The sequence below is a fragment of the Opisthocomus hoazin genome, chromosome Z (genome assembly GCF_030867145.1).
Source record: "Opisthocomus hoazin isolate bOpiHoa1 chromosome Z, bOpiHoa1.hap1, whole genome shotgun sequence".
NCBI lineage: Eukaryota > Metazoa > Chordata > Aves > Opisthocomiformes > Opisthocomidae > Opisthocomus > Opisthocomus hoazin.
This window is the reverse complement of record NC_134454.1, coordinates 68,299,004-68,325,174: the sequence shown is the minus strand read 5'-3', so window position 1 is coordinate 68,325,174 and position 26,171 is coordinate 68,299,004. Positions and strand designations below refer to the sequence as shown.

Sequence of the window (26,171 nt, the reverse complement as noted above, 5' to 3'; positions counted from 1 at the left end):
CCAGACACTTAAAGGAGGAGCAGCTAGCAGTCAGCATAGATTTATGAAGGGAAGAGCACGCCTGACCAACCAGATAGCCTTCTGTAAGTGTATAGCTTGGTGGATGAAGGAAGAACTGTTGATGACGACTACCTTTACTTTAGCAAGGCTCCTGACAGTCTCACAAATTACCATTATAAACAAGCTGACAGACCAGATAAATGGACAGCGAGATTGAAAAATGGCTGAAGGCCTAGGCCCAGAGGCTTGCGATCAGTGGCACGAAGTCCAGCTGGAGGCCAGTCACTAGTGGTGCACCCCATGGGCTGACAGTGGGGCCTGTGCTGTTTAACATCTTCATTAATGACCCTGATGATAGAACAGAGTGTGCATTCAACAAGTTTGCAGATGATACAAGACTGACGAGTGCTTGATACACCAGGTGGTTGTGCTGCTACCATTCAGAGGGACCTCAACAGACTGGAGAAACAGGCAAACAGGAATTTCCTCATGTTCAATAAAGGCAAATGTCAAATCCTGCACCCAGGGAGGAAAATGCCCATAGATCAGAAGATGCCAGGTACCAACCTGTTGGAAAGCAGCTTTGTGGAGAAGGACCCAGCACTCATGGGGGACACGAAAGTAATCATAAACCAGCAATGCGCCTTTGCAGCAAAGAAGGCCAACAGCATCTGGATTGTATTAGGAACAGTGCTGTTAGCAGGCTGAGGGAGGTGAGCCTTCCTCTGAGGAGAGGCTGAAAGAGCTAGGATTGTACTGCCTGGCGAGGAAAAGCCTCAGGGGGTTCTCACCAATGTGCAGAAATAACTGATGGAGCCAAGAACACAGAAAGTAAAGAAGAGGAAGTCAGACTCTTCTCAGTGGTATCCAACAATGAGGCAAGATGCAACGGGTGAAAACTGAAATAAAGAAAACGGCATTTAAACCTAAGAAGAAACCTTTACTCTAAGAATGCTCAAACACTGGAGCAGGTTTGTAAGTTGTACAGATACTCAGTGCCCAACTGGACACAAGCCTGAGCAACCTGCTTTAGCTGACTGCATTTTAAGCAGGAAGGCTAGACTAGATTATCTCTAGTGGTCCCTTCCAATCTCTGTAATTGTGCACTGAAGGCATTGGAAAAGCAACTCATTCGAGAAAGGCCATTCCAAAAAACAGGAGAATTAACACAATTTCTTATTTATGGGTTGAATTTTTATGATTTCTCATTGTTTTTAACAAATGTAATTTTTCTACCTCTCCCATTTTATACACCATTCTCAGTCCAGCATAGAGCTGGTGGTTTTTTTGGTGGGTTGTTTGTGTGTTTTAAAATCAAGATAATTTATAGTCACATTACAGATAACTGAAAAGTGACCAAAAAAATAATAACGCATTTATTCTTTGATAACTAGCTCTATGATTTACCCAGGACATTTTTAGAAATTCAAATACCAAACACACGCACTGCAGTTGGCATATACAAACAATCTGCACAATTACAACACGCAAAAAAGCCATCCTCTTCAAGACAAAAATTAAAATGTGTTCTCTTTCTTCAAATTTATTTCCCAGTTTTTCCAATTTTAGAGGTAACAGCCACCCCGGTAGTGAAAACTATCATTTGACAAAAACAGAAAATTCTCTTCTCTGTTCCTGTAAAGTGACAGTGTCAGGCTGGTCCTTAACTTCAGCTGAAACTTCTGGAAGTCTTCCACCTTGCAGCTATCCACTTCATAATGCGACTTAAACTTTGGGTACCTCCCAGCAAATATGCACTACATACAAAGCTTATTTAATTACAACATACCCTTGATATGCCCCCTCCTCACTTGGTACCATTTTACAGTGCTAGACTCTACACTGATATAGAGACTGACAGCTTGCATCTTGTGTGGATATTAAAACACAGAAGGACAGTGAATTAATTCTAAAATGCATACTAACCATAGAAATAACACACAGTAGACAAAGACCAAATTACTATCTTTCATTTATTGTACAATATTTTTTCCTTTTGTCTGAATTTGTGGTACAAATATCTGCTCTGTTTTGGAAGGTATTTTTCCCCTCTAGAGCTACATCTGATGGGAACCTCTAACTCCATCTCTCAAATTGATGACTACACTATGTCTAAGGCACAAACTAGTGATTGGTGTGAGACAATAACCCCACAAAGCTCCTCCCCTTTCAAAACACAGCAGGCATTAGAACCACCAATCCACAAGCAAACAGTTTTGAAGGACTACATTTGATATTTCTAACTTGAAATGTGATCCACTCTCTGCCTTGTACAGTACCTGAAGCCTGTTTCTGTCTCCATGTTGGCTAGGGAAGAGTGAGAGATTCGTACATAGAAGACTGATCTTCAAAAACCTGCTAACAGGAGCCACAAAAACTCTAATTAAACTAGTTTCTATTTTTAACTTTCTGGGACATATTCAGATATTAGTTGATGGGGTAACCATATAAACACTTGAATAGATGGTCCCAGCTACGCCTCTTTCTGAACTGAATACTGCACTTATGGAGAAATTTAAGCAAAACTGAAAATGCAAAATAGGCATGAAACCCTGTTGGCTCCCACAGCACGTAAGCACTCTAAAATGGATGCAGCCTGCTCCATCTAGACATTGACAAAAATAAGCTGAAAGTATCCCCGAGCTAGTCCTCCTTCAAGCAAAAACCTCTGTATGATGTCTCTTGGAAACACAGGGATTATCTCCTTATGTATTAGTGATAGCAGAAACAATGCAACATTAAGTGGTCCCAAGGGCTTTTATTTTTCCTTCGACAGTTGTTCAACACTGAATAAAGTATATCAATGTGTAAGGGTAAGTATAAAAGTCAGTAAGTATGAAAAAGTAATCCTTTAAATTTAACAGTAACAGTGAAGAAAGAACAATAGAGAACAGTGGAAACTTGTTACTGAGAGACCTTGCTCTAACAGAACTGTACCAAAAATCCAGTCATAATACATCTGACAATATCCAGTTCTGTAGATTAAGTCCATGAACACAGTGCCTGAATGTCAGTTTTATATCAGCACATAATTGAAGTTCAGCCTTCATCATCACTGCTGCTCCATGCGTCTTCATATGCTGGATTTAAAGGCTGTTGAGGCAGAGACTAAAGAAAATAAAAATTCTCTCAGTGGTTTGCTTAATTAAAAATACTAAAATCAAATAAGTGCAATGCTAAAGGTATGTCTTAAATTGCCGTATGTAGACAAACTATTGTCTCTCTCATGGGTCCTGGAATATTTTTTTAAGCACTTCTTTGGCCCTTGTAGGGCCAAGATAGGATAAATCATGAAAAGAAATACTACTCTATTTAATTTCAACAAGAAAATATCTGGAGCACTGACTGGAAGTTTTGCAAATGTCCGGTATACAACTTAACAGATAGAGACCACTGTGTTTGTTTTGAGTCACAGGTTTTAGTAATTTCCCTGGCCCAGCTTAACTGAGCACTACTGTTCCAAGAAGTAGTCCTAGCCTCTATCCTCATGCAACAACTATTTCACCTCAGTCCCCCTAGTGTCAAGCTAAAGTGTTTGCGCAGCTACACAATGCACTGAAATACAGTTTTGACCATGGGTACGATTTTGTTCTCGTTTACTTCTATTCTAGATTCTGATTCTGGTCATACAGGCACTCAAATGGATGTTCTAGCAGATAAGAGGAAGCAAGAACAAGTGGCCTGTGGACAGTAGAACTGCTTCTTTCAGAGGCAGTGCTCATCTACAACATTTTCAACAACAGGTGTAGCTTAACAGATTTCAAAACAATGGCACATATTACACACCTCCACCATACCAAATTTAAAGGGGCAGTTCTAATCAGAGCTGGGTAAATAATCTTGTTGCTGTGTGGTTGTTTTTATTTTTCAGACTACAAAAAAAAACAATTCACACATCAAAATTCTCAGCTACAGCAAAAATGTTCATTTCAGCTCAAGCGAACACATTTTGGGTTTAGGGTATCTAAGCTTTGAAACTACTTTTTTCATTTTTGCTGAAGTGCAAGATAGTTTTGAAATAAATTGTCTTACAAAGCAGAGCAGATGTTACAAAAATTATGTTTCTCATATTTTCCCCATCCAAAATTGAACACTTCAGAAATTTTAAAAAGTAGAATTTTTACATGCTATGAGCCAAAACATTAATATATCCTGGTTTTTTAACAAGTACAGTTTGCCAGACTCTGATTATGTGACTGGTTTCAGTTCCTTAAAATCTAGAATTTTTTTTCCCTCTCAAACTGTTCACTGAAATTTGTACTGTCCACCTCTGATACTAAGAGAGGGAAAGAACTCTCTTGGAAAACGGTGTTACATATGATCTTCCCTGTAACAGTCTGAACGGCTTGCCTCAGACGCTAAAATAAGCTCATTTAGAATCTTCTTTATTGTATTTCTGCATCTAAAATATTTGGGTATGAAGTGTGGCATCCCTAATCTTATTGCTTAATACAGTGTATATTCTTTAACAACTTCAAATACAATCTTTGGCACTTTCCAATTCCAAAACAGCATAAACTACAGAAAACAGTATTAGAAATTAAGGAAGCTAAAGTAAAAATTGAAAGACTGATAGCCAAATGACGAGTAGGAGCAACATGGTCTAGTGGAAGATGTCCCTGCTCATGGCAAGGGGGTTGGAACCAGATGATCTTTAAGGTCCCTTCCAACCCAAACCATTCTATGGTTCTATAAGAAGCTAGAAGTCTGCAAAAGATTTTACTAGACTATTATACAAATTATGCTTTTGAAATCCCACAACAATCAACAGATTGCACAGAAACAACAGGTGATTCTCCTCTTAATTAGGAATTCTTACAAATTTTGATGCTGAAACACCTACTTCATACTTCATTTCCATTTCCCCGGCCCCCCAGGTACAACAGTTGTAAAAGGCATAGTTCAAACTCAAAAATTCATTACCATTTCAGAAATGTCATCAGGAACTGGCTCTCGAAGAGCTGGTATCCATGCAAGGATATTGCAGTCTTTGCTACCACTATAAAGTTCCTTTAAGAAAGCAAGCAAAAATTGCTTTTACACAAATTTACTGAACAGTGACACAGGTATAATGTTAGGGAAAAATTGTATGAAATTTTTATTTAAAAATAAAGACATATACACAACTTCTAACCAGTGCTATAATCTTGATAAACAGTATTTTAAACTATATACCAAAAGAAAATGAGTAAATTTTTATATTTTTCCCAGACCGCTCACCAAACAGCACTACCCACATTTAAATTAACTTCATTGCTTAAATGCACTTTTCTTCTTCCCTCTCTCACCTCTCCTGAAAAGACATCTATTTTAACAGTTAGGAAGCTGAAGAGATGATTTATGTTTAATGGAGAACTAAGGGGGTAGGAGGAAGGAAAAGATTTTTTATTATAATTAAAAAACATAAATCAACTCAAAAGCATCTAGTAATACATGTCAGGAGGGTGCATAAGTATGGAACAAAGAAGTATTAAGTAAACATAGGTTCAGTAGGCCTAGGGCAGGAAAAGAACAAATAAAGAACAATTTGAAGCCTGTATCCTGTTGGGAAAGCAGAGATCAGAAAGACCAATTTATTATTTCTAATATAAATAACTCTGTTTATTATGGTAACGACTAAGGACTGAGATCCCATTGTGCAAGGCACCCTGCAAACACATGGAAGCAAAAAGTTTCTACATGAGACAGCTAACAGTCAAATACAGATTAGTTTTCTTAGCTCTTTATGAAATACTAACTTCTCTATCACTTTAAACTGAGGAAATTTTGCTAATGAGAAATACTGCACTATCTTTGCAGTAACTTTTGCACTAATAATGGTTTTATTTTCCAAAGTGCTACTTAAATGAACACGCATGAAGATATTCCTCTATGCCATCAATAATCTTGAATCATACTCCTGCATATTACATGTGATGTCTGACAACATTTGAGTACTGCTATGCGTTTAAACTGCCTGAATGAAACATAAAATATTCTTTCTGTATTCAGGCTGACAGCATGAAAGCCTTGCTTTAAGCATGTTGGCTTTTGCACTTAAACTAGCAACTCTGTGCATATTATTAAAACATTGATTCAACCTAAGTTCAATAAATCATTGCAGTTCTGTATTTGCAGAAAGTCTCCCATATTAGGTATACCTAATTCCAGAATTGCATGAATTACGTTGACAGTTGGTGCAGGAACTTAATGCCCAATTCCTATAAACATCCATTTATTTGGGTAATCTTATTCAAGAGAGCTGACACACTCATTTTTGTAAAACTGGTCCCATGCATAACACATAAAAGATTAGAGTTTATAATTTTATGAGAAACATCCTACTTATCTTGCTCTAAAGCAGACAAACTTACACCAAAATATAGGTCAAAGCCCACTTTATCGTGTCAGCAGTACTCTACTCAGGCCTCCTGTCTTTGACAGCACGCAGAATATCACCAGAACTTCAAAACCTTTTCCCACACCAAAAATACCTCTTTGTGATCAATGTCATAGTGACATGAGCACACTTTCATTTATTACCACTTGTCTCGCTTTCTGATCCTGGCATTGCAAGATCTTCAGTTAATATTGAGTAATACTTACAATTAATTATTACAACCTGAAATGGTGACTCATACTTCAAGTCAGCCCAAAGAAGAGCCAGTGAGCTCCATGCATGCTTACAGTACAGTACAGGACATACACATATATTGTACTACAATCATGCTCCATGCATGTTTATGGTACAATATATGGAAATATTATGCTTTAAGACTCTGAGGAAAGAAAACCTAGTTTAACTTACAGTTATCTTTAGTTATTAGCTTACCACTGGATTTGCCAAATACCTTTGCAGACATCACTGGCATTTCTTGAACAATAGAAGCAGCTATAATTTAAACTAAAACTGTTTTCTGGTGCATACTTAGTATTTTATGACATGTTATTTGTGCACGGTGTTTTACTCCATTTCTTTTTGTGAAAGGGAAATGTAGGTCTTATTTGTCTGCTTTAATATGGCACACTGATATCTAGCATATTAGATCCAACAGTAAACATCATCTAAGAGATTGCACAATAAATATTTCTTCTTTCACACCACCTTTGAAACTACCGACCTCCTGTTAAATTAATGGCTCTTATTAAAGGGACAAATTCTGCAGTTCTTATTACTCACAAGCAGACTAACATCTTATTAACTTTACAGAGATATTTACGTAAGAACAATTTAGGCCAACAATAATACAGTGGATTTTATGGCTCTATTCCCAGGATCTCAAAAGGCAGATATACACACATCAACTAAATCTCACACCACTCTGTAGAGACAGCACCACACAATATCTCAGACACTAAAGGTATTCCATACAAACCTGCTAATTAATTTGGATCTCATAAGAGCAGATAAAGACTAGTATCGTTGGATTGCAAATAGTGAGTTGCTTGGGTATCAACGATCATATTTGACCATACGGTTCTGAGCAAACAGAAGACACTTCTCACCTCAAATACATAACTGGTGCAAAGTTACAGTTCCTTTTGGTGCCCATTTCAGTTATGAGGTGAAACAAAAATAGTGATTAAAATACAGTTAATAAACAGAAGAACGTGAGGAACTGTCAGCAACCAACATCAATCGGAAGTTTTGAACACAGAAAAAGCAGTAAGAAAATCTAAGGACCACATTTGGGGGTTGGTACGACCAAAAAAACCAAAAAACCACTCAGTAGGGTTAAAGACAGCAGAAAAAGTTTAGAGGACTATCAATATGAAGAAAACTATTAGCAACAACAGAGACTAACTGCTAGATGGAAATGGTAGAAACTAAGTAGAAAAGATGTAGACTTTTTTTCATACAAAGACAGTGTACTAAGTTCAATTGTGCTAATAAGTAAGAAAAATGTTAAAAAGCCACCTGCTACACGTCACCTGTAGATGTACAACTTCTATCAGAGGAATTTAGAAGAGTTGTCTAAGAAAACTTCCAGCTTGCTTGAGCTAATTATGCTTTAATATGTATTGAAATACTACACAGCTGAAAGTCAGCTAATATGCCATTCAGGAAAAAAAAAGTGGAATGATACAGATACAAATGAACTGATGCTTCTTTAATCCTAAACAAGACAACAGAAAAGGTGATTAAATGATTCAATTACTGTAGAGTTAAGATATAGGAATACAAACAACATCAGCCAACGCAGTTTGCAACAAAGCAGGTTTTGTCAAACAGAACTGATTTTATTTACAGCTAGTAACTGAACACAGAAACAGACAGCTGTGAATGACTTCGTAACATATTGATTTAATATTCCTTTCATGAGTAAAATAAAACAGGTACCTTTACAAACAACTGCATTCTCAGACAATGAGTTTTAACTGGGAAATTATAATTTATTTTGGAATTATATGAAGATTGATGAATGTACTTAGTTGTCTTGAGACAGAATGAGCTATTTGGAAGTACAGATATGAACACAAACAGTCAAAATAACACTATCACTACATTTGGTGTTGACATACTGACTATAATACTGTTCTTCCATCAAAGTAACAATTTAATACAACTAAAAGCAGATCATTTAAAGAAAAAAAAATCCAGTCACACTTCTAGAATATAGACTTGAACTCTGGAAAAAGGCGAATCAGAAAGTGAACGAGGAATCACAACTGTTAAACAAATGAAGTTGTTGTCAACATAAACCTATAGCTATAGTGACTGATACAGTTCTTGTGTGCATGCTCAAACACGAGTGATCCTTTTGTAAGGATCTTAAAAGCCAAGATAGACACACTATAAAGAGAGACTTACTTCCAGGGCTGGAAAACATGTTTTACAGTGAGATTTAATATGACTCACCTCTTCAGCTTATCAAAAAGAACACCAAAGACATCTTAATATGAACACATTAGCACTTTTATGGGGAAGCTGTTCTTAAAAACACAAAGGGCTTTTTAAGCTAGTGAAGCATAGTCCAGAAAAGATGTGCGTTAGCTATAATGTGAATATTCCACCTTTCAGTCAAGATCTTTGATTAAAGCACATCCCTGAAAAGTTAATGTTTTTGTGCAAATAGTCTGGCAATCTGCATAAATATTTCAGGTTGTCTGGAATATTGTTTGTACTTCACTTACCTGAAAATTAGGTTGAAATACACAGCAGTTGACAGTACTATAATGCCCTCTAAGCATAGTTATCAGTTCTCCTGTGAAAACTGTATAAACAGCAATGGTACTACCATATGGTACAAAGGCAAACTCTGGATTACAGCCACAAGAGGTGGTGAATTTGAGTCCTTTTCTACTTTCATTACAGACTTTCCCATAATTCACCTGGAAAATGAAGGATTATGCAGTTAGTTATTAACTAAATCTACAGGAAATAGCTTTACATGAAAAGGTCAATTTCACTTCTTTAATAGCCAATAAAATTAATTTTAAGCTTCCCAATGTTCATACAAATCCTGAGATTTCTAATTACAAATGTCTATCAAGAGAATCATTTTCTGTTTGTTAAAGTTCACTGTCCTTAATACCAACTTTAAGAAAGGGAAAGAAAGATATGCCTAAAAATCAGCAGTCCCAAACTTCGATACATGCCAAATCAACACGGAACACCTAAACTATCACTGAAATTAAAACTGGTTCAGGAATCGCATTTTCCTAGATGATGAAACATAATAATTTTCTCTCAGATACTGAAACCATTAAAAGAAATTATGCACAACAGTATACAGTTATAAATCATACAATAGTTTGGGTTGCAAGGGTCCTTTCCAGGTCAACTAGCCCAACCCCCCTGCAATAAGCAAGGACATCTTCAACTAGCCCAGGTTACTCAGAGCCCCATCCAACCTGACCTTGGATGTTTCCAAGGATGGAGTGTCCCACCTCTCCGGGCAACCGCTTCCAGTGTTTCACCACCCTCACTGTAAAAAAATTTCTTTCTTGTATCTAGTCTAAATCTACCCTCTCTTAGTTTAAAACCATTACTCCTCACCCGATCACTACAGGGCCCACTAAAACATCTGTCCCCATCTTTCTTATAAGTCCCCTTTAAGTACTGAAAGGCTGCAATAGAGTGTCCCCAGAGCCTTCTCTTCTGCAGGCTGAACAATTGCAACTCTCTCAGCTTTTCCTCACAGGACAGGTGCTCCCTCCCTCGGTGGTCCTTCTCTGGACCCACCTCAGCAGGTCCATGTCTTTCTTGTGCGGAGGGCTCCAGAGCTGGATGCAGGACTCCAGGTGGGCTCTCACCAGAGTGGAGCAGAGGGGCAGAATCACCTCCCTTGACCCATTGGCCACATTCCTTTTGGGGCAGCCAGGGATACGGTTGGCCTGCTGGGCTGTGAGCACACACTGACGAGTAATGTCTAGCTTTTCATCCACCAGTGCCCCCCAAGTCCATCTCGGCAGGGCTGCTCTCAATCCCTTCACTCCTCAGCGTGTATTGATATTGGAGGTTGCCCCAGTCTGGGGGCAGGACCCTGCACTTGGCCTTGTTGAACCTTCTGAGGTTCACATGGGCCCACATCTCAAGCCTGACAAGGTCCCTCTGAATGGCATCCCTTCCCTTCAGTGTGTTGACCACACCACTCAGCCTGGTGTCATCTGCAAACTTGCTGAGGGTGCACTCAATCCCACTGTCTACGTCACTGATGACATTAAACAGTACTGGACCCAATACTGCAAGACTTTAGTCCACAAATTGAAGAAAAATTAACCTATAGTACCTTATAATCTGTCAGTGCCCCAGCTGACTGATGTTGCAGAACACTACATTTTTGAAATGTATATGCCAGTAGGATGGAGGGCAAAGAACAGAAGTATGAGTCTAGACAATGCAAGAACTAGCCTTAAGGATTTCTCAGCAAGTCATCCTTTGCTCGTGGAGGAAGGAACAGAGGAAAAACATCTGCAACATATGGAAAGATTCTGCAGGTCTCCCTCATGAGTTACTTGGAAACAGCAGGAGATGAGTGTGCAGTATGAAAACAATTGAAGGGCAAGCAGAAGGATGGCATTAAGTAAAGCATGAAATACAGGATTAGAAGAAAGAGATTCAAGAAGCAGCAACAAATAAACACTAACTTGCTAAATTATTATGGACCATTTAGAGTGATAAAAAGAGCCTATCTTCTAACCAAAGCTAAATCATCACTGAGAGATTCACTACTGTTCCTTATAAGGGCAGCTGGGATAGGAGCAAATGCGACATTTCTAAGATCTGGCTTGTGAGGTGAGAGGGAAGCCTTGCAAATAAAAGTAGTATAAGAAGTTAAGAGCTTGAAATGTACAGATGCTATACAGATAAAAACCTCACCAAAGGTTGAAAGTGGAATGTTTCCACACATGCTAGGAAATCTTCCAGTTTGATAAATCAGTTTAATTAGGTCCTATCAGACATCAAAAGTGTATTCATGAGAAAATACAGAAATATATTCATGAGACAGTATAGCTTACCTCTAAACAAACCTAACTAAAACATTAGAATTATTACAAATAAAAAATACATATTTTTTTTTTTCCATGAAGAGGGAGAAGTCCACTATGAACATCTGAAATTCCCTACCTAAACCTCAGGGCCTATAGTTAAAAAAAAAAAAATCCTAAGCGTGAAATCTTTTGACTATAAGCTAACAGATCTGTGAAATTTAGCAGGTAAATATTCTAACACAAATGTCTTGCTTTGTCAGGTGTTTGATTCGTACTACATCAATTGCCTGAGTTGCTCTCTTTTTCAAGTAAGCTCTTTCACAGTAAAGAGCACTTATGTAAGAAAAGTATAACAAAAAGGAGTCCTGAGAAAATCTCTCTCAATCACCATAAAAACATATGCAAAGAAAGTTGGACTACCATACAAGTAGGCTGATACTTTTTCACACTGTGAGGATATTTTCATGAAATGTGAAGCTTATGTCATGTCCTTCGTGGATAATAGCACTAATTTTTTAAAGACAGTGTTTATAAATATTGACTGTGTTAAGTCTTGTTAATGGTAGTCATTTTGAGAGGCATATTACTCTGCTGATAAAGAGCAATTAAACTCCTTCACACAGCACGTGAGCTGTAACAGCAACAAATCCCAAGCCACCATACTGCTTGTGACAAAGGCATATAAAATGAAAGGGAGGAGTGGAGGCTGGGGAAAGTGAATTACATGGCTATACTCACTGTAAATGTTCCTGCTTGATACAGAAGCAACAGAAAAGAAAGGCAAGGATGCTGCCAAAACAAGAACTGAGGAAGGATCTTAAGAACTGGCTTTGTTCTTTAAGCACACAAACAGAAAACCACCATCCTTCTGTTTGATTGTTCCTATACTCAGTGAATCAGGACTTCCTATTCCTTTTTGTGATAAAAGATGTATGTAAGATGTGTATAAATCCAACATTCTTTTCTCTTAAAAACTGAAACAATCCACTAGGCCCCAAATTTGGCTCATAGCTCAAAAAAAAAATCATATGCATGGCTTAATTTCAATGCCTTTTGAAAGTTATAGAAAAAAATGACAGAGATCAAAAAGACTGGCTAGTAGAGGAGATAAGGGACTATGGTATGAACTTGTATTACCTGTACATGTGTTTATTTGTCTGCTAGTGCCTTGAAATCATTTTAAGCGATACCTCTGGGCAGTGTGTGAAAATACAGTACTCTGGATAATATAGTTCTGTACTTGAAAAAGCAAAGCAGGATCAAGCTATTCCATACCAAACAAGAAAATTGTGAAATAGCCTGTGAAACAAATCAGTGAACTAACAGGCACAGAAAAACAAAACACAGTGATCCAGCTGGTGAAAGGAGAGTGAACAAACTGTATTATCTACTTTAGAGATGGTGATTTGAAGACAGAAAGATGTCTGTATCTGAAGTGCTGAGAATAAGCTGGCAAATATGGGTAGGGTGGAGATAGAAAAGTCCTTTCATTTAAATGTCTATAAGAAATTCTTTTTGCTGTGTTCTGAAACTAAGCAGCAGAATTAAAACATTTCTAAGGTAAAGTAAAATTTCTTCCTTTACTGATAGCAATGACAGACCACAATCACAATTAGCTAAAATCCCATGGAAACTGACTTACCTAGTACATCCTTCTTTCAAAATAAACACAAAATGAAAACATGAACCCTTACAAAAAAACAAGCCATAGAAAGGACTGGAGCAGCAGTAGAGATTTAATCCCCACCCTCCCTCACTCCATTTGCTTGCAATGCAAATGCAGAGGGACAGAGATTTTTAACACTGCTATGCAGCTCCACAAGAGAGATTCCACAAAAACACAAAGAAAGCTGCAAGAAAGCCAGGCTATCAATCAGTGACACTCTCAAGTATGGACAACTGTCCTGTGGATAGCATGCTGACAACTCATAGGTACAAAAAGAAACAAATTTTCTACGAACAGTCACTGCATATTAAGATATTCATTACTGTCTGAAATGTGTTCAGCTATGCTCACAAATTCATGAACTAAAAGACTGAATACGGTAACCTTAAGTAGATCAAGGCTTCTTCATACACTGTTTTGTAAGAAACCTGGAAAAAATGCTCATAAAATCTTCTAATACTGAGATCAAGCAGGTATATCCTTTACGAAAATGAAAAAATATCCAAAGTTATAATGACAATTGCAGAGATTATAAATCTTCTAAAATTAAGTGCCAGTAAAAACATAACCGAAGATCTCTGAAAACTTACTAATGTGTTTTCTCCAGTGGAGCTGTTCCAGAGTCGCATCCGATCATCTGTACCAATAGTCAGCAGATGAAGTCCATCATTTGTATAGCATAAACCATTAACTCTACCATTGTGAGCAGTGTTTGCTGTCAGGAAAAAGAGATGGTTCAGATTTCTACAGAAGAATTACTATTTTGTATATACATTTTTATTTCAATGTATAGAACTGAAACTACTGTTTAAATGGTAATATATCAGTAAATTAATAATTTAACTCAGTTTATAAATGCATCTGGCTAGCGACAAGTCACCAGCCCTGTTCCTTGGGGCTCAGTTCTAGGGCCAGCTCTGTCCAAATTATTGACAAGCTGGATGCAGGAGTTGAATTCACCGCTAGCGAGTTTGCTGATGATACCAAACCGGGAGAAGGCTGTTGACTGTCCTGAGGGACAAGGTGCCTTGCAGAGGGATCTACAGATGGAGCACGGGGAAATAATTAACGGGACGAAATTTAACAAGAAGAAATGTCAGATTCTGCACTGAGGACAGAGTAATGCCGGGCACAAGTGTAAACTGGGAGAAGCTGGAGAGCAGCCCTGCAGAGAGGGTCCTGGGGGTGCTGGCTGGCAGCAGGCTCCACAGGAGTCAGCCGTGTGCCCTGGCAGCCCGGAGGGCAAATCGTGGCCTGGGGTGCATCAAGCACAGCACAACCGGCCGGTCAGGAGAGGTGACCGTCCCGCTGCGTTCAGCGCTGGTGCGGCCTCACCTGCCGTGCTGGGGGCAGTGCTGGGCCCCACTGTTTAAGAAGGATGTGCAGGATCTGGAATGCACCCAGAGGAGGGCAACAAAGCTGGGGAGAGGGCTGGAAGGCATGTCCTGTGAGGAGCGGCTGAAGACTCTGGGCTTGTCTAGTTTGGAGAGAAGGAGGCCGAGGGGCGACCTCGTTGCTCCCTGCAGCTTCCTGAGGGGGGGATGTGGAGAGGAGGGAGGTGCTGAGCTCTTCTCCCTGGGATCCAGCAATAAGAAGTGTGAGAATGGTTCAAAGCTGTGCCAGGGGAGGTTCAGACTGGACATCAGGAGGCATTTCTGTACTGAGAGGGTGGTCAAACACTGCAACAGGCTTCCTGGAGAGGTGGTCGATGCCCCAAGCCTGTCAGTGTTTAAGAGGCATTTGGACAATGCCCTTAATAAGGTGCTTTAACTTCTGGTCAGCCCTGAACTGGTCAGGCAGTTGGACTAGATGATCATTGTAGGTCCCTTCCAACTGAATATTCTATTCTATACTGTTTATAGAGTATTATAAATGAATTTCACTGAGTGCACATTTATAAGTACGTTAAAACAGCCAAAATCCAACTCAGTGCTACCACAGCAAGCCTAATTATGGTGTCCATAAGTTCACTCACTGACAAATGGATAAGGTATATCTGCATTATAATGCAGTACACAATTTAGACAATACCTCTTATGTAAACAGTGTTATCTGTTTTTCAAAGATTTTATTAAAAAGTTTGTTAGCTGCATTTGTTTTAGTTAAGCTATATTTCAATATAATTAATACCCTAGTCTATCCAATTGCCATTAGATTATCAAAAAGTATCTCGAACCTGTCAGACAGAGAAATAAAGTTGAAAAGCAAGTTACTGTGCTTGAACAGGACAACATGTCATTCAAAGGAATGTATAAAATGGCACTAATTATCTTGGGAGTTACATATAATTTTGGTTTTTGTGAAAGAAAATTTGTCCAAAATTTTTTTTTTCCATACGTCATAGATTTCTTTAGAGCATTTTGATCTTGGTAATTTATTAAATTTCAATGAAATTTAAAACTGTCAAAATCAAACACCCATATTACTACACTACAATTTACACAGTAGAAAGCATGGTTATTAAAACAGATACTCACTGCTATTTCATATCCTGTGTAACTGTACATTGTGGAAAATTAGTGTGACTTACAAGATATTTACGTGTATTTTTCTGTATGCAATTTAAGTTGCACATAACAAGTCAGACTGACTTGTAGCTTTAATCACTATGGTTTATGCTACACAAATCACTTTATTCAGACCCATGAGACACAGTTTCTGCTTTGGGATTCAATTTCCAGTACTATATATTTGTACCTCAGAGCAGTGACTGTTCAAGTATTTTTTTGGCCTGCCAAAATTAAATATCTTTTGTGCAGAACTGACCAAAATTCATGAACTACAATTAAAGGGAAGCTTCTAAACCTTAAATCTAGGTTGTGGTTTTTTGTTTTAGGAAATGTGACCTGAAGATACTAAAACTGCTAATGTTGTCACTAATAATAACCGATGCAAGGCACCATTAATGCATTTGATTGTACTGAAATAGAAGTGTAATTTACCTTCCTCTAAAATTAAGTATAATTGTATATTTATACTCTGTTGTATACTTTATGCAGTATAAAAGGGATATAATTGATTTTATGGCACCACATACAAGAAAATACTCTAGAGGCTTGCACCGGAAACAAGACAAGGAACACACTTTTGTGGGTTTTGTTTGTCTTGTCTTTCTTTTCAAAGGAGGATAGTTAACTACTGGAACAGCTTATGAAGTATGAAGTGACTGCTGTTTATATGAAACCTAATCTACAGCAGGAATGAATTCTTTTGTCCATAAAATGGATGGCAAAATTTCCCATTTTACAGGGAAAAACGTTTAGAACAGATACAATACTGTTGCCAAGGAGATCTCTCTAAACAAGATCCCCAGCCACAAACACTGCCTCTGTAACAGAAGTAACTGAATAAAATTCAATGGTCTGTGGTACGCAGTAGGTAACAACTGGGTAACTACTACTCTCTTCGCTGGTCTTGGTATTCAACACATTTATGAAATATAAGAATACTTCCAGTTACATATGGATTACCACCAGTTATATTCTGTATTACCTGCCTCAGAAGATGCTTTGGACTTTTCTCCATTGTGCTGATCAAGCGTAGCCAGACATCCCGATGCTCTCCTCACATCCCACAATTTTACTCTACTGTCAGCACTAAGAAAAACAGATTTGCATACATGAGGGAAATTGTGTGCACCTTTGTTCAATAACTACCTTTAGCCAATCCAGCTGGTACTCACCCTGGTCCAGCAACTATTCTGAACTACTCATCATGCAGTCACATTTAAACCAATAGAATTGCATGGAAAAAAAAAACCCATCAAGATAGACTTCAGACATTCATTCACATGAATTAATGAATATAACTGGTACACTACAGGAACCTAAGTTAAGCATGAATATTTGTCTACAATACAATACACTTCTCTCTTTGTCTACAGCATAACGGTTCCCTTGCACACATCCACAGACTAGGAATAAATGTGCTAATTCTTCTGTTGATTAAACTGTAGCTATTGACTCCAGCATTGTCTGTAACAGTTGTCTGGGAAGTCAGGCTCTTGCTATCACAGATCAACAGTATGACTGGTATGCAAGTTGGCTACATACATGTAGGCTGGAAAGGTCTATATGCTCTGTTGTCATATGGTGTCATGGCAAAGAAAGCGAGCTTGCTTCTGTAGGAACTCACTGGCTTTGTCCATATTACCAGGGTGGCACAAGGAGGGAAAGACCAAGGTTCAGGCTGCTGTGATTCATTCTGGTTCCCAGGCTGCATGCCCATGCTTCACTCACACTGTGTCTTTGCCAAAAACAAAAGCTATGATAACTGCTGGTACTACCTACACGCTTAGACAGCAACATTGCAGACAATGCACTTTCTATGGCACCTTGATGTGCAGCTTAATTTGAGCATTCCAGTAGAATAATTCTGTGTGCATCACATGACTCCCAAGTATAGACAGGAGTTAAATGCATAGGGAAGACCACTTCCCATGCACTGTCACCACTGTAGACGTGTTTACTGAAACTGTTTAGACAGTTCTTAGCAACTTCACTGTCCTTTTGGAGGAAAAAAAAAAACGACAAAAAGACCCCCAAAACCAAACAAAACCCCACAACTATAAATCACGTTTCACCCCAGGTAAACAAAACCAACTGCATCTCTGATCTACTGCTGAAAAATACTCACAATCAAATTGCTTCTTAGATAAGCAGCATTTTAACTGAAGTACTACACAATTGTTCCTGTGTTCTCAAGTTAGATCAGTGCATTAATATCAGGAATGTATATAGCGTACATATACGCCAACTGACCAAAGCAAAACCAGCGGTTATTCCTTATCTGTTCTGCACTGTCTATCTCCACTACATATTGATTCTGTTAACTTCCAAGTTGTATTTCAACTGAATATGCTGAGAATATGTTACTTGGCTGCAAACACATATTCTAAGACTGTGAATAGAGATATTGCTGAGGTTTGAGATGACTGTACAGGGAGTAACAAACTGCAGGGAGTTCGTGGAAATATTCTTTTAAAGGGCATTAAAAGAGTTTCCTTATTATAAAAGCCTAGAGTTGTCCATTTTTGATGGACCTAGCCAGGTCTAAAGAGCAAGAAAGAGTTTATAATCTTCTCTAGTGCCTGCAACTTTAGTGTGTGAAAGACACCCAGAAAACATGTCTCTTCTCTGACTGTTCCAATCTTCTGTCAAAACTACAGAAGAGCTGAGTATTACACAGAGAAATCTGAAATAACATGCTTCATATGCAAGTCACACAAAACCCCAAAATAGATTATCCTTCCCCCAAAGCGATCACAAGCAAACATACAATTGTCTTGGAAAAGTGTCGCATCTCCTGATAACGCAAGATTAGTCCAGATTCCCTTTTTAGCAGTACCAGTTCCTCCTTACTACCTACTCATTAATTCAGTGCTGCCAGTTCTTGCCCATATTTGTCTTAGCAGATGGCGAAACTGAGTTACGTTACTAGGAATTAGTAGTCCAACTATGGCACTGAGTTAAGTAACAGAGCCGTAAGAAATATATTTAACATGTAATTATCATAAGACAATACGACAAAATAAGTAGATGCAGTTTACAGTTACATTAATTTGAAGAAAAATGTTTTGGGAAACATCAGTAAATCAATACTTAAGAAACAAAACTTGTTACTATTTCTGTGACGGAAAAACAAAAAAACAATTTTTCATTTGCTACAACAAAGCAGCAAATCACACTGTTAGAAAATTTCCCAACTATGTTGAACTTTTAAGAAGTTTTGCATCAGAAGGCAAGGGTATGCAATTCCGATATCAATTTTTTAAAATTTCACTGACAGCTTATAAAACAGCCATTCCTCTCTGCAATTCAAAAGAAAAAACGTGCCAATCATGAAACCAAGAAGAGAAATGTTACATTATAATCAAAAGCTAACATATACAAAAGTTACAGGAAAGCCAAAAGGAACTTTTAGACTGAAAATGGTTGGAATGGCAAAAAAACCCACAAACAAACCCGGGAATACCAACATAGAATCCATACTTACTGAACTACTGCATCTTGGAAAGTTATTACCTGTCAGCTGAACTACCTGCATTACGCTTTTTGACATAATTGAGCATGATTAACCACGATGGTACTTTGAGCTAAACATGTTTTACTTTGTTATAAAACTGATTAGCAATGTGCACACTACTAAACAGTAAGAAGTAAGTATCTCTATAATGCTCTATCATTTTCCTATGCCTTTAAATGCAATTACTTTTCCAAAATTCTGAACAATCTTCTGACAAAATAAGTATCACTTGGATAGCTCTTCAGGCTTACATCTTCTAGGCAACATCTACAAAACTATGAAGAGGTTAAAGTAAATTATGAAGATCAAAGTTAAAAGTGCATTTGAACTGTAAAAAACTTGCATAATGAATATCTTAAATTTTACCATCATACATTTTTACTGCATGTAACAGTCCAGCAACATCACTACCTTGCTGTTGCCAAAACATATTCGTGACGTGGGGACCAAGACACTGCCAGTACTTCTTGCCTGTGACCTAAAAATTATATGAAAAAGCCTACATGATTTTCTAGGAAAATATTTATACACAACATTTTATGTAACCAAGTACTTAGTTCTATAGCATCAACTAATTCAGAACAATAATCTAAGTTGTAACATGAATTTGAATTTTGTGGAAATATGCATTTTGGGCTAGAGGTTATTTCTCTTTCTTCCTCTTGCTCCAGTGGGATTGCAGTGATCTGAAAGTGATAGATTAAGCATTACATGTGTATAACTTTGGTAACGAACATGGTTTTACTCATGCAATACACAGTCACAGCTACTGACTTAAGTACTGTTATTAAATTTTGTGTTAGCACTGGGGTTCTCACATGCAGAAGGAACTTTCCATTTGTTTTTCTTCAAATCCTTTCAAAATGTTTAATACAAAGTATATTTACCTTATGCACTTAAGATTAAACCTTTATTCAGGTCATGCTCAAATACTCTTGTCCTGAAAATGGGGTATTTTTTCCCCTAATTAGTCTGAAATATTAAGATATTGATAAATGTCTTCTTAGGAATGTCATACCCAGTGTGGCTTAGTGGCAAGTAATACATATAGGCACACACACTTCAAAACTCGGAAAGTTGTAAAAATGTTAAAGAAATACAGACAATAGGAAGTACAAGGTGTCCTAAGCGGAAAGACTGCAATTGCATTTCATGTAATAATAGAAACACATTGCTGAAACATAAACTAAGTTATACATTTTTGCTAATGCAGTTCAGAGCTACGTGAACCACTTTGTTTCTGGTACATCTTCCAGTAGCTGGTTTTCCATTACCTGAAGTAATCAAAGGGCTGTGACGCCCAGGATAATGGAGAAAAACTCCATAATACAGGTACTGCAGGATACACTGTGAAGGCTCAGGGTAGACATAGTTATTTGGATTTCTTTGGTAAACTACAGCCAAGCGTTTAGCTCCATTTCAGCTGCTAGAGTTCGCCTACGTGCAAAATATTCATACCTATTTTCAAGACACTACTGAGTAAAAATTATCAGATTATGTTTAGTGGAGGACATAATCTGCTTCCACATGTTCCTCTGATATTGCACTTGAGGTAACTGTCCCAGGCTGTGTACAAAGACACAATAAGCTTGTGCCTGGAAAGCACTAACTCTTGTTAAAATCAAGAGGCCCAGCTGAAACCAAACTGATCCTCTAGAGAACTATTTTTGTGCCTGCGCTCTCTGGGGCTCTCAGTTCTACAAATAGAACGTTGAGACGCCCATAGTGGTTGACCGAGTTCAGAAGGGCTTACAGGCTTAGGCTCTGCATCACACTAAAGCACCTAGGCTGCTTTCAGACTTGCACTGGCTAGTGAAGAAACAGAGCCATGTTTGCACTTCAGTGTGTCTGAGTTCACATTTCTCTACAGTTTCTAGATCAGACCTGGCTCTTGCCCTGCTGGTTTGAAGCATGAAGATTCACCTTGTAATCGTCTTTACTTGAGTATGTGTGTAAGTAGTCCTACACCAAAAAGTAAACATTAGAAGAGACATTGAGGACAAATTCTCACCAAGTGCAAAAAGTAATGGATTATGCAACAATAATTTCCTATATTTATTGAAATAGGTAAATGCAAAGGATTAGATACCGTCCTTCTACAGCAAGCAGCATCTTGCCTGTTATACAGAAACTTCTGAACAAATCCACCCAAGCACCTCCACAGAATATTTTCTTAAAAATAGTGAAGGTTTTTTTGTATTGGTGTTAGGTTTTCTTGTTTGGTTTGGGGTTGGGTGTTTTTGTTTGTTTGTTTTTTAAAAAAGCAGCACCCCATATTGAATTTCCATGAACACAAAAACAATGCCTATACTTAACCATGTAATAAACAGTAGTTAGTATTGATTGGGTCATGAAAACGCCCAAACTTCTGTAATAACTGTTCATTAATTAATACTTGTATTCTCCAATTCATTAGCACTAGACTAACACCCAGAAGAATCTTCTGCCACTGTGTAAGTTTCACAACTGACAATAAATAAATTAATCATGTCACTTACAAAGAATACATTGTATACAGCGTTTCTTTACAGGACTTGTTTTACTCAAAGTAGTTATTGTTTAACATTTATGTTTCAGATTAAAAAGTACCCTGCAGAATGTGAGAACAGGATCCAGACTTCAAGTCACAGAGCTGTACTTTGGGGCTTTTGGTACCAACTGCAACAAAAGAAACAAAAGACAGCTAAAAAAATCCCCAGCATTTGAGAGAACAACAACAACAACAATCTTAGCAATGACAAAGAAAAAGAAGAAAAATGTTAGCTGCATAACAGTTCATTTAGTCAGCGCAATGAATTCTATTAATAGATTAGCATTTTCAGTCAAAGTAAATTTACTACATAAAAACCAGAATTTAGAAACTGGGGGTAAACGGGACAGTACTTACGAAACTTCAACATTAAAAATATCTCCTTTAAAATATTTTTTTTTGCTAAACATGCTTACGTTGTGTACATGTAAGCAACACACAGCTCCCCCCTATTTACACAATTTACTATGTTCAGGTCTAATAACCTTCAAATGGTAACTTCTGTAATGAAAGGTAATCTAATTAGGGCTAGTAATTTTTATCTAGAAGAAGAATTGATAGATGCATTATTTCAGAAAAACAAATGTTATATTCTCATTGACATCACCAAGCTAACTGATCATATTTTATTTTACCAATGACCTTATGTCTTATGAAGACTGAAATTATGTGAAAATAAGACAGGGGAGGGCAAAAAACCCTACCGAATATTACTTGTTACTATAAACCCAAAATACATAGGACATTTCTTAAAACCACACACATACCTGCTATTAAACAATGCTTTGTAGCAACTGGAGACATGTGGTGGCTATAGACTGTTCCCTCAAAGTGAAATACATCTGCAGGCTGATAATAAGAATAATAAATTAATCGTAGTGCAAGTATGTTATCAGAACGTAAACCCTCATTATTATTTTCCAAGTAGCCACTGCAAATGAGGCTAATACAAATATTACTATTTACGTACTAACAATAACTCTCCTGCTTAGAAACCAGCTCAGACAAACATCGCAAAGTAAGTCCATTTCCAACACTAGAACAACTATGCCAGAGCTCTGAGGTGACCCAAAAGACAGAAGAAGAAAATTGGCTAGTCAGAAGCATGAATGGAAATTATTAAAAAATTATCAAAAATGCAAAAAGCTAGCAAGAAAAAACAGCAAACAAGAAGTTCTAATATAGAAACAGAAGTCAACAGGAAAGAGGTACTCAGACTAAACCTAAAATGTCCTTGTCATTCACAAACATCACATACTATCTTCAATTCCCCATAAAAACCCCAAACCACACAAAGTTATTAGCTCCCTTGTGAGTGTCAACCATTAATGAAATATAATATTGGCTTTAATAATCACAGAATGGTAGGGGTTGGAAGGGACCTCTGTGGGTCATTTAGTCCAACCTCCCTGCCGAAGCAGGGTCACCTACAGCAGGCTGCACAGGACCTTGTCCAGGCAGGTCTTGAATATCTCCAGAGAAGCAGACTCCACAACCTCCCTGGGCAGCCTGTTCCAGTGCTCCGTCACCCTCAGAGTGAAGAAGTTCTTCCTGATGTTCAGATGGAACTTCCTATGCTTCAGTTTGTGCCTGTTGCCCCTTGTCCTTTCGCTGGCCCCATCCTCTTGATACCCACCCTTTTATAGACATTTATAAGATCCCCTCTGAGCCTTCTCTTCCTCAGACTAAACAAGCCCAGCTCCTTCAGCCTTTCTGCGTGGGAGAGGTGCTCCAGTCCCCTCATCATCCTCGTAGCCCTCCACTAGACTATGTCCAGTAACTCCTCAGCTTTCTTGAGTTGGGGAGCCCAGAACTGGACACTTACTTTCAGGTACCATTGCTTTTCTTGTCTCATTCTAAAATATTGTATATAAAAAAAAAATCCTTTAAAACTAAGTTGTCTGTGCTTACAAATACACCCTTTGGTGGCAGAACAGGTCAGTCAATAATATTCATATGAACACCCTGTCTTTTAAGTGATGGTCACAGGTTTCACCTGGAAAGTGAATTGAACTTTGCATTTATGAGAAGATTTAGTAACTTCACACACAGCTTCACATCTCAAAAAAAAAAAAAAAAAAAAAAAAGAGGTCAAAATGTATTCTCTATTGTGTCCCTAGGATGACATACCTCTTAATTTTTAAAAATTCTTTCACTATGCATGAAACAACATCCAAATAGCATCAGTGTAAATCCATTTATATATTCATATTGGAAACAGGATAAACTGCAGTCATGCATTCACGTTTCAACAAATAGATGTGAGGACTGGTGAGTTAAAGCAACCTAAAATCCTACAGAACATGTTTACTTCAATAACACTAAGGCAATGCTAACCAATGTAACTAATGGTTCCTCTATTTCTCCATCAGCTTTTAGAAATGGTGTCTACAGTGCTTACAACAGCGGAATTCTGGACCTAATGACCCTGAATGCCAAGACCACCACTCCTTCAAAAGCAGTATTTAGGCCTTGGTTACTATAAATTATCATCCCTGCTGCATACTACCATTACACTCAACAATCCCCAAGACTGAACTTCAGACTGGTCATCGGTGGACAAGCTTACATAGCATAAATTCAACCAGCAGTATTCTTGTTCACAGCAAAAGCAGGAAGTAATTGTCCCACAGGTTCCAAGCTCTTGCACAGTTTAGACATTCCAGTTTTCAGAAACAGACAGGTGCACACCAAGGTAAGCGTGAATGCCAGGACCATATCACCCTACTGCTGCACCCACAGTTCTAACAATTGGCTGGGTTTCATCCTCTCAGATGCTTGGTCCTGTAAGCGCTGGGAGACCTACGCATGCGGAATGAGTAACATGCATACAAAGAAGCCTAGCAGCTGCAGAATTTCTCTCTTACCTGTAAAGTATTTGTATCCCATATTTTCAAGGTTTTATCAAATGAGCTGGATGTGAACATGCCAGTGTCGTAAGGATACCACTGGACTGTCTCCACACTGTATCTGTGTACATCAGGATGGCTCCTAAAATCAAGGAAAATATTCCAATTGGTTAGACTCCTGATAATCATCTTATAATCGTCCTGATACTTGATGACAATCTGAAAACATAGTTTAAACTTTTTTTATTCTATTTATACTGAAGTTTTCAAGAAGAACTAGTTGTTTTGGTGCCTCAATTTTCATCCAACCAATGCTGATTACTTTGAAGAGCCCTCATTTCAAGAAACTACAGATCATTTACCTTTTCAAAATATGGTATCTGTAGCATATCTCAAGACACTCTGTCTGAGGCACAAAAGGCAATCATGTCTTTTGAAATTCTTAAATTCTAATGTTTAAAGATCTAATTTTTAAAGTGAGGGCCTAACACTACAAAACTTTTATGCTTGTGGAATCCCACTGTCTTAGAAATGGATCCACTGAAAAATACAATCACATATACAGTTCAAAAAATTAATGATCATTAACTAATAATTACAGCTACACAGTTATTGGAAATTCATGTATACTGAAGTCACCAGGCAGCAGCAGACTGAGTTACTACCAGCTAATTATTTTTGCACGCAGAAATGAAAGAGGAAGAACAATATGAAACGTTCAACTCAACTATGCATAGTAACAGAATGTAATATAATTAATATACATTAACTGTGGTGGGAAGAAGAGACACTAGACCCAATCTTGACAGCTCCAGGACATGACTCAGCTGACCAGGTTCTGAACAACATGGGTTGTTTCACATACCTGCTAGCACACTCATATCTGAGCTGGATCCATGTGGATCCAGCTTCAGTGCCCAAACCCATGCTCCCAGAAGTACCATGCTGTTGTAGGTCAACCCTAGGCAGCTAAGCACCACCACAGCTGCTCATGCACTCCCCCCCTGCAGTGGGATGAGGGAGAGAATCCAAATGGCAAATGTGAGAAAACTTGTGGGTCAAGATAAAGACATTTTAATAAGGAAACAAAACAAAACCACTCACAAAAAAAAAAAAGTGACGCAAAAGCAATCCGTTATCACAGGCTGAACTATGCCCATCCAGGTCCTGAGCAATGGCAACCCCTGGAAAATCGCCCTCCAGTTTTATTGCTGCACATGACACTGTATGGTATGGAGTATCAGCATCACTTTGGTCAGTTTGGCTCAGGTGTCTCAGCTGTGTTCCCTCCCAGACTTTTGTCCACCACCAACCTACTTGGTGAGGGGGCAGAGTGAGGAGCGGAGAATGCCTTGACACTATGCAAGCACTGTTCAGCAACAGCAAAAACATCAGTCTGTTACCAAGACTGGTCACAAATCCAAAACATAGCACCATGCAAGCTACTATGAAGAAAATTAACTCCATCCCAGTCAGACACAGTACGCATGGGAAAATAGTCCAGCTGACTCCATCTGCAGCTAGCGAAGGGCTCACAGATTTCTTCACTTCAGCTCATATCTTTGCATTGTTCTCTCAAGTCCTGGCCTCCAAAGCAATGACTATTGCAGGGTTACCATTGTGTAAACACAGATGCAGATGATCTGTATAGATCTGGCACTACACCTAAGCTAACAAACCTTCCTGC

The 26,171-nt window shown here is 38.2% G+C and overlaps 1 protein-coding gene across 3 annotated transcripts in view; it reads right to left on the bottom strand.

Moving 5' to 3' along the window:
• Positions 1 to 1,955: 1,955 nt before the first annotated feature.
• Positions 1,956 to 26,171, bottom strand: part of ERCC8 (ERCC excision repair 8, CSA ubiquitin ligase complex subunit) — a 29,683-nt gene continuing 5,467 nt past the window's right edge. For all 3 annotated transcript variants that reach the window (XM_075411216.1, XM_075411218.1, XM_075411217.1), the window contains 9 exons: positions 24,503 to 24,626; positions 22,403 to 22,484; positions 21,695 to 21,763; positions 19,517 to 19,583; positions 16,574 to 16,677; positions 13,672 to 13,796; positions 9,115 to 9,312; positions 4,924 to 5,010; positions 1,956 to 3,108 (listed from right to left, as the gene is read on the bottom strand). In XM_075411216.1, coding sequence (XP_075267331.1) covers positions 3,040 to 3,108; positions 4,924 to 5,010; positions 9,115 to 9,312; positions 13,672 to 13,796; positions 16,574 to 16,677; positions 19,517 to 19,583; positions 21,695 to 21,763; positions 22,403 to 22,484; positions 24,503 to 24,626 — 925 coding nt within the window. In that variant the 3' untranslated portion in view covers positions 1,956 to 3,039. The remainder of the gene's footprint in view (positions 3,109 to 4,923; positions 5,011 to 9,114; positions 9,313 to 13,671; positions 13,797 to 16,573; positions 16,678 to 19,516; positions 19,584 to 21,694; positions 21,764 to 22,402; positions 22,485 to 24,502; positions 24,627 to 26,171) is intronic.